Raw genomic sequence first — 9245 nt, 5'->3', positions numbered from 1 at the left:
ATATAATCAGAACTTTTATTGACAAAATCACTTTTTTAATTGAATTTTTCTCTGAGCCACTGAGTAATTTGCCCCAAATATGTCTTTTTTAAATTGAATGAAAGAATCTTTAAATTCTATAGTGCTTACATTTTTCAAAAGTTTCACACACATGATTTCATATAAACTGAATTCTGCCAACAACCTGAATGAGCGTGGAAATGGATTCTTCCCAGACTATCAGTAAGAACCCAGCCAGTCTTATAAAATCCAGAGTAGAGAAACCAGAAGAGCCAACTCAGACTTCTGACTTATGAAATGATGAGATAATAAATTCCCGTTATTTTAAGCTGCTAAGTTTGAGGTCATTTGTAATGGCAACCAGAGGGAGCCAACACGACTTGTCTCCCCATTTTGAGTCCTGCTCTTTCAGTCTAATCTTCCAGTTGCCACCAGAGTGAGCTTTTAAAATGACGTATCTGATTATTTAGTCTGCTGCTTGTTAACACAAGTTTTATCTGTAATATATCATCTAAATATAATTTTATAAAGATCACTGTGTGTCTGACTTGGGTTTGCATCAATTTTATATGAGTTTTGCTTTTAGATTTGATCAGCCCTCATTCTCAGGTGGTTCTTCCACATCTGATGGAGAAAAAACAAGGGGACACATCTATAAATGCAGTGGGCTGTATGTTCAGTTAAGAAGGGAATTATGATTGTGTAGAAACCAGAACTTCAACTAAGACCGTGGTTATGAAAGTGAGAAAAAGGGGAGGACTGGAAGACGTATTGAGAAAAATGAAACAGGCATCTGTTTTTGTTATACGTGTGTGTGTATAAATACACACACGTATTTTTAATGTATTTTAAAAATTTACATCCCTTGTCTCCGGGCCCTGGAGGGAGGGATCCCAAGACCAGGGTTTCCCCAACATGGTCGCAGGGGGCTCCATTCTAGAACGGGGTGGGAGACCCACCTGCCCCGCCCCATCCCACAGCAGAAGAGGGATGAGAACAGGGTCTCCGTCGCACAGTCCGACAGCGAAGCCCCTGGCGCTTCTCTTCCCGGGGCCCCAGGTGGGGGCAGAGGCGGCAGCAGAAACCACGGAGGCTGCGGGGGTACAGGGGGTTCCGAGGTCCAGGGAGGCCCGACTTCAGAAGCGGAGAAACCGCCGCTTTGTTTGCCAGCTGGAGACGGGTGTGAAACGGCTGTCTCAGGGCACCCCTCCCCCGTGAGGCTTTTTCTTTTGGGGGCGTGTGAAACTGACTTTTTTTGAGGAGTAGGAAACCGCACTTTTTTGTGGGATAGCTGAAAGATTTTAAGGCAGACAGAGGGGTGGAGGGCTAAAGCACGTTTTCTAGGGGAGCTGAGGAAGTTCTGGGGTGTCACAACGACTTGGGGAACTCGAAGCGGACTAGGAAGATGTGTGAAGCCAGTTAGGGAAAAGGAAAGCAAGGAAAGTCTTCCTTGGCGGGGAGGGGTGGGAGGAGGCCCAGGAAACCAATCCCCGACCACCCCCCACAGCCAGCACGTCCGGGGGGCCCCTTTGAAGCTCGGGGTGCAGCCGCCGCCACCGCGCCGCTGGCCGGAAGCCGCCGCCCGAGCCCGGGTATCGCGGCGCAGATGTGTCCCCAGGACCCCAAGCTCCCGACCCCGACCCCGACCGGAGCCCGCAGGCGCCCGGCGCACCTGCCCCGCAGACAGAAGGACGCGCCCTCTCCCTCGCTCGCCCCCCTCCAAACTCCGGCGCGGGCCGGGCCCCCGGGGGAGGGGGCGCCCGCGGTCCCCGCGCTGCTGCCCCATCACGAAGTGGGGGCCCGGGGGCGCCCCCAGCGCCCGGGGCCGTGATCCGCAAAGCTTCCCGAAGTGCCGGCGGGCAGGGGCTTGTGGCCCGATCCCGCCCTCCACGTCGCCGGTCCCCACTGGTGCGCCAAGTTGCAGGACAATGACTCTGGCCACGCTGCCCTCTGCCTGGCCGGCGACCCGTTGCAAGTGTGGGACAGGTAACCTTCTGTATTACTTTCTTTCCACCCACAAGCATGATAACAGTTATCTTCCGCTGCCTGGGTGGCGGTACCTCAAACAGAAGCAGCTCCCCTGCCACGAAGCACCCAAGACTCATGCCCCAGGAGCGCAGGGGCCCGAGGCAGGCTCTATTTGTGGGCCAGGGAAGTGTCTTTTGCTGTTCAACAGTCCCCAGGCTGGACTGATCACAGGTCACACCACCCCGTGACTGTCACCTCTCTCCCCTGAAGAGTGGAACCCATGGTGTATAAGATCCAGACAACTTGCTCTTTTCTGGCAGATTTGCTCAAATTCACAAAATATCCAATTATGTTGCTCTAAAATAAGCTGTCATTTTATGTATAATTTTCTCTTAACTCATCAGGATTTCATTACTGGTCATATAAAATGCCTCAGACCCCTCTCGTAGAAATAACAGTGACAAGTAACAAAATACAAAAGAAAGAAAGAAAGGCAAGTCATACACTTTGATACTGTTTTGTTTAGTTTGTTGCTTTGTGAGCTCTTCCAAAGCAACAACTGGGCTGTGGAACAGCAGCCTGCTTCTCCTGTTACCCTTTTCTTCACGGCAGTTAGACTACTCCATTCTTGAGCAAACATCAAAATCTGGCAGAAAATGAGATGATGAAAAGGGTATGTATACAGCTCACCAAGCATCTTCCTTTGAAAGTGAGACTACTCATAACATCGGAAAACTGATGCTTTATTGTATCCCAGCATGGCTTTGAGTGCCACAGCTTAAGGCTTTCCCCAGTTTGCTGCAGGTTTCCTGTCTTTACTGTGAAGTCTACGGCCAGTGCTGCGAAGGTCTCTTTCAAGGCAAAAGCTCTCAAAAGGCACATTTCAGGACACTCGGTACACATCCTGAGTGGCTGACAGCAATAAGGTGTTTGTTGAGACCAAAAGAGGTCTGGCTGTTGGAAGCACAGATCCACCAATGGCTGAGGCAAAACTGGCCTTGGGGACAGCAGATCTTGCAGTGGTGACAGAGTGACAGTGCAACATCTGAGAATCATGTGTACTTGACTGCCTAAATTATCACAGGATAAAACCACCCATAACAAATCCGGGACATTTCATGAGGGAGACTATTACTCTTATTAGTTAATGATGCACAATTGGCTATTTTCTGGCAATCAGAGAATCAAGATTAGATGAAACAAACAAACAAAGGGCTCATGGCTACTGTTCCTTTAAGACAGGTGCAGCCGGCCATGGGCAATGTTTAATTTCCACTCAAAAGGCAAAAACATAAACACTATTTTCTTGTAAAAAGTGGTGTCCTGCATGCCGGGTTGGCCACTGCACATACTCACATTTCTTGACAGTGAGAAACAGACCACAGATCAGAAGGAAGGCCTCCCCAGCAGGCACTTGGCCCGCGGCTGCACACTGGTGCTTCCAACCTCAAATCTACAGTCACCCGACATGGTGTCAACCCTGCTCTCAGAACCTGTCAGTGTTAGAACTTAATCTACAAAGATACAATGTGACTCTGTCAGATACAAATATTACAGCTGCTAATCCTGTGAATGAGGAATTAAATGACGTGAGGATGCTTCTAGCCACAGAAGCAGCAAACCCTAGGTGTGATCATTCGCCAAGAAAACAGATTTCATGTTTATTCTTGGCACCAGAGTAATTCATAGGCCCTGCCTGGGCTGATGAAAATGCAACCAGTGATTTGACTCTGAAGCAGGCCACAAAGTGCTCTGCTTTTATGAAACTCAAAAATGGTCATTAAAATGATTCAACAAATGTTCATTTAAAACAAACACACGGGCCCATTCTTACCAGGAAGTCATTTTGCTTTAGCTGAAGGCTTGCTGATAAATCTTCCCAAAGGTCTAATTTTATATCCAGAGGAGTAAAATTACAGTTCATCTGGCTTCCATCCTGATAGAGATTAGGAAGACATCATTAATCCGCTTTGTCTGTAGGCACTACTAGTTATTCTAAAAGCAAAAAGTTCTCTTCTGGCATAACATGCCCGGGCTCCCCAAAGAGAAACTGAGGTGGCACCTTCCAAGCCAAATTCTATGCACACAGCTCCCAGGAAGGATGCTGCATGGAGCACGAGGCCCAGGCACTCCACTGCCCTGAGGGTCCTGCCACGTTCACTCTTAAGGGTAAACAACATCATGGAGAGGGGTGTGGTCAGTTACACATGAGGTTTAAACATGAAGTGTTTCTTTTATAAAAAGAAAGAGCAATCTTTGTACATGGAAGTCTCCTGTACAAACAAGAGTTGAACCCACATTCTATCTAATTCTGTCAGCCAAACAGAAAGGTTACAGCTCCCACGATCACTTTGGGAAAAAGCATTCAAAGAGTACCTACATATTGATTAAGAGTTTAGATATGTAACTGTTGTTCTAAACTCTGCATTTAGACATGGGATTCTGGCTGAAGTGAACATTTCTTTAGCTGCATACTGTTAACACGACACAGGATGCTAAACATCTGTTTCTGCGCTTCCTTTTAAGGGGATGTTCTTTCTGGCAGCGAATGAGGGTTTTCACCTACATTTCTGCTTCTAGATTTTATTTCAGCTCTCCTAGGGGCAAAAGGAAAGCTTTCGTCTGAAAGCTCTGTAGCTGTGAAAAACCCTGTTGACATTTCATCTGCTTAGTGTCTGATGTTTCAAAAGTTGATTGAATAGCATTCTATGGTAAGGGAACTTACAAGTATTTAGAAGAGTCATAAAAATGCACTTGAGACCCTGGAGAGGAGGTCAGGGTGGTGAGGTGGCCTGTGCTGCACAGGCTGGGTCACAGAACCGGAGTGTGGCTCGGGGAGGCTGTTGTGGTATATTCTTGGTGGCAGACACACCCCACTCTCTGCCAGGACTTCGCAGGTCTCTCTGATCTCTAACCAGAGAGGGAAACACTGATCAGATGGTCCACTGCAGAGCCTTCACTGTGCAGAGCAAAATGGTTAGAGTTTAAGGGCTTCTGAGTTCCTGTGTGTACTCTGCCTTCCTGCTTCCTGACCTTCAAGCTTTTGGGGGATGATTTCTCTTTATGCTTCTGTGATGGTCAGACAAGCAGGGCCTGGAACTGCCCCCATTGGGTGGAGGGGGAGGCTCAGGCACTTGGACCTGTCTCAAGGTGAGCATGGGGTCCCTGTTGCCCAAGTCTAGAGGTTCCACCTGGTGGACCAGGGTCCAAGCTTTTAAGAGAAGCACTGTGCACTGCCTGCTTCACTCTGGATGGTGGGCCCATGATGCAGGCTGCTTGGGGCTTCTGGTACTCATAACCCTAGCCCTCTCCTAATCTTCTAGCAATATCTTCTGATCTTCAGTTAGAACTGAAGAGTACCACGTGACTCACCATCCATCTGTACCTAATATCTGGGTCAGCAGGATGCCTGTGACTGAGTTTGGGCAGCTCTAACATAACTTCAAAAAGGCATTCTTTCAATAGAATGGCCCGTGAGTTTAAAGAAGTCACACGTATTATTTTATGGTACTTAGAAAGATTAGAAATTTGCACCTAAATAAGCAATTCTCCAATGAAGACATACAAATGACAAATAGGCACATGAAAAAAATGCTCAATATCATTAATTATCACAGAAACGCAAATTAAAACTACAATGAGGTTTCACCTCACACTAGTCAGAATGGCCATCATTCAAAAGTCCACAAATGATAAATGCTGGAGAGGGTGAGGAGAAAAGGAAACCTTCCTACATTCTTGGTGGGAATGTAGTTTGGTGCAGCCATTACGGCAAACAGTATGGAGATTCTTCAAAAAACTAAAAGTAGACTTACCAAATGGCCCAAAAATCCCAATTCAAAAAGATACACGCACCCACAGCAGCACTATTTAGAACAGCCAAGACATGGAAACAACCTATATGTCCATTGACAGATGACTGGATAAAGAAGTTGTGGTATATTTACACAATGGAATACTACTCAGCCATAAAAAGAATGAAATAATGCCTTTTGCAGCAACATGGATGGACCTGGAGATTGTCATTCTAAGAGAAATAAGCCAGAAAGGGAAAGAAAAATATCATATGATATCACTTACACGTGAAATCTTAAAAAAAAAAGACAAATAAACTTATTTACAAAACAGAAACAGACTCACAGACATAGAAAACAAGTTTATGGCTACTGGAGAAGGAAGAGGGTGGAAAGGGAAAATTGGGAGTTTGAAATTTGCAGATACTAATATATATAAAACAGATAACCAACAGTTCATACTGTATAGCACAGGGAACTATATTCAATATTTTATAGTAACTTATGGTTAAAAAGAATGTGAAAATGAATTTATGTATGTATATGTATGACTGAAGCATTATTCTGTACACCAGAAATTGACACATTGTAAACCAACTATACATCAATAAAAAAAATATACACACAAAAAAAGTTGAAACTGTAGACCAAACACAAGGGTCCATAATCGCAGACATTTTTTCCCTCAAATACACTAGTTAACCCGGGCCAAGTGTTCTCATGTGGTTTCCAAGTCCTTTTCTGAGGGTCCAGAGTCACAAGTGTTTTCTTCATAACAGTGAAACATTATTTGCCTTTTTCACTCCTGTTCTCTCATGAATGTATGGTGAAGTTTTCCACGCACAGGCAGAGACGATAGTCCCACTGTCTTCAATTAAGACTTTAGAGAAAATTGCTAAAAATGTAAAACAATGCCAATCTCCTTATTAAATGTATTTTTGTTTTGGAAAATGTATTTTTAAATAAATATAAACTTTTAATATAAATATGTAATGAATATGTAATGGATTTATTATTGCTACTTTAAATGAATTCATAAATGAATATTTTAGTTTCCAGTTTATTTTCAAATACAATACATATATATAGATATAACTCACACAAACAAGTTCTTTATTTTCTATTTTTAAAATATATTTTGAGTTTTTAAAAATCCATTATTTAATTGTATACATTACAAATATATATTGTAGTACCACTTAAAGGTATATTATGACATAAACACCACTAACGTCAGCATTAGTTGATAAACACATAACATACACTCTATTACATGACAGATGAATAAAATAGGTTTTCTCTTGTCTTCGGTTTTTAAGAAGGGGAACCACGACGAGTTCATCCTGGTTTTCTCCCTCGTCCAGCGCGTGGTCGGGAGTCGAGCTGCCGGGGACCTTTCCCTGCTGACCCCGCACTGGGTGCGCGTCCCCACGTCTCTTCCTCCCGTGTTTCCCTTCCTGCGTCTGGTTTCCGTCTCTCCCAGTCAACCTGAGCTCTTGTACTTGTCTAGGACGCCTGTCTACTTGTCATCACAGCTGCGAATCTCTGCTGAGATGCTCTATCTTCCCGCCCGGCCTGCCGTCCTTCCAGCTAATGGACGCAGTGACACCGTCTCTTAGGCCTGTCCACCCTCCCATTGGGGGTCTGCTCCCATGGCCTCCAATCCCAACTTCGCCTCTTAGCCCCGGGGGCCCCGCGATGGGCTTGGCTTCGCCCACACCAGACACACGAGACGCGCCCTCGGGAAGGGCTCTGCCGGCTCCCCCGTCTCGGGCGCAGGGGAAGCCCCGCCAGGCAGGGTGCTGGCCGACACCCTCCCACGGCTGGTGCGCCCGCTCGTGCGGCTTTCTGGCCATCTGAAGGAGGAGAGCTGTGCGTGGACATGCAGGGGGCCGGGGGGCCTGGGGCCGCAGGGCCCTTCCGAATGAGCTTGCAAGTGCTGGGGCTCTGGGATGGAAGGGCGTTGGGTGGAACAGGGTGGTGGGAAGCGCGCCCTGCCTGTCGGGAAAGGCTGCAGGGCGGTCCTCCCTCTGCGCCCTGCCGTGGTCGTCCCTCAGCGGGAACAGCTGCTCCTCCACCTTGTGTGTGTGTGTTGTGCAGCCCACTGACGATGATGGCGTGCCGGCACCCTGCTCCTGTCGGGTGTTCGGGGCAGCGTGGGGGGGGTGGGGGTGGGGCTCCTGGGCCTCCCCGCGAAGGAAGCAGTCATACTTGGCATAGTAGTAAGAGTGTATGCGGGCCTGGATCTCCTCCAGATGCTCTAGGTGGTCGTCAGCTTCCTCCTCCTCCTCCATGCTTTGGTCCAGGGACTGGCCCACTGTGATGCCAGACTGCTGACTTTTCTGAGACTCCACCTTGGCAATTAAAGAGACAGAAAATAGAGATAGTGTGTTTACTTTAACACTGCCTCCATTGTTCTAAACCTCCTAACAACAGTAATTAAATACTTTACCAAGTGTTTCCAGTTGCAATACAAATTTAATTTTCTTCTCAGAAAGGGGAACTTGTTCATAATTCAAGAGAAGACTGGACTTATTATGTTATTCAGCTCTTCTTATTGTGATAAAGTTGGGGGACAATGTAGTAGGTACACATAAAGCTAAATAACTCAAGTAAAAATTAATATGAGTGAGTTACATATTGTTATTTTGGGAAGTACACAGTCTGGTGGTTTCAATAGTATAAATCAGAATCTCTCTCTGTTTGCACCTTTACACACGGTCATTTGTGAGCGGGCAGTGTGTGGACAGGGAGGCCTGGTAACAGGAAGCAACGTTTACCCACCAGCAGTGAGGTTAAACATCCCACTCACATGCCAGACGTACTTTTCAGGGAGTTACACTTCATCTCTGCTTTACTTACTGCGTAAGCCTAGTGTAGGGGGTTTGGAAGATACGGGTCACATCGTCCTTAAAGAGCTGTTTTTGCCCAGTGTTGTCCTTTATCCATCACAAAACTGCAGCAGATATTTTGGAAACATTTCTTTTAACCATTTCCATTGACACCAAGTTTAGGGTGAGTAGTATTGCTGCACATGTAGAGTTTACTAATGTTTTTAAAAATATTCTTTTTCTTATTATGAAAGTAATGGATATAGAACCCAGGGAATATTTACCAATATGTAGAAGGAAACAGTTCTCATCCCACTGATAACATTACACTGTGTGTCATTCTTTTTATTCTGTGCATATACGTGCATATGTGTGCATACGTATATGTAGGTAACCGTATATGTAGGTAACTGTATATGTATGCACCGAATCTTGCATTTCAATGTGTATGCATGCATATGGATATACACACATACATGTGTGTATGTGTGTGTTTGAATCTTGCATTTTCATGTTACATTGTCATTGGAAATTTTCCCATGTCGTTAATTGTGAAAAATATTATGTTACTGGCTGCTTTCCAGTCCAGTGTTAGATATACTCTCATTTATCGCTCCATTCTCCTGTTAGGAAACATTGCTCTTTCCTGTTT

The 9245-nt window shown here is 45.7% G+C and overlaps 1 protein-coding gene across 1 annotated transcript in view; it reads right to left on the bottom strand.

The window, feature by feature from the left end:
• Nucleotides 1-6146: 6146 nt before the first annotated feature.
• The window catches only part of LOC140690495 (uncharacterized), a 76863-nt gene continuing 73764 nt past the window's right edge, over nucleotides 6147-9245 (bottom strand). The window contains exon 3 of the mRNA XM_072952332.1: nucleotides 6147-8116. Within this exon, the coding sequence (XP_072808433.1) occupies nucleotides 7292-8116 (825 nt within the window). The 3' untranslated portion in view covers nucleotides 6147-7291. The remainder of the gene's footprint in view (nucleotides 8117-9245) is intronic.

Source organism: Vicugna pacos, chromosome 30 (assembly GCF_048564905.1).
Source record: "Vicugna pacos chromosome 30, VicPac4, whole genome shotgun sequence".
NCBI classification, from domain to species: Eukaryota; Metazoa; Chordata; class Mammalia; order Artiodactyla; family Camelidae; genus Vicugna; species Vicugna pacos.
This window is presented reverse-complemented; position numbering and strand designations above follow the sequence as displayed.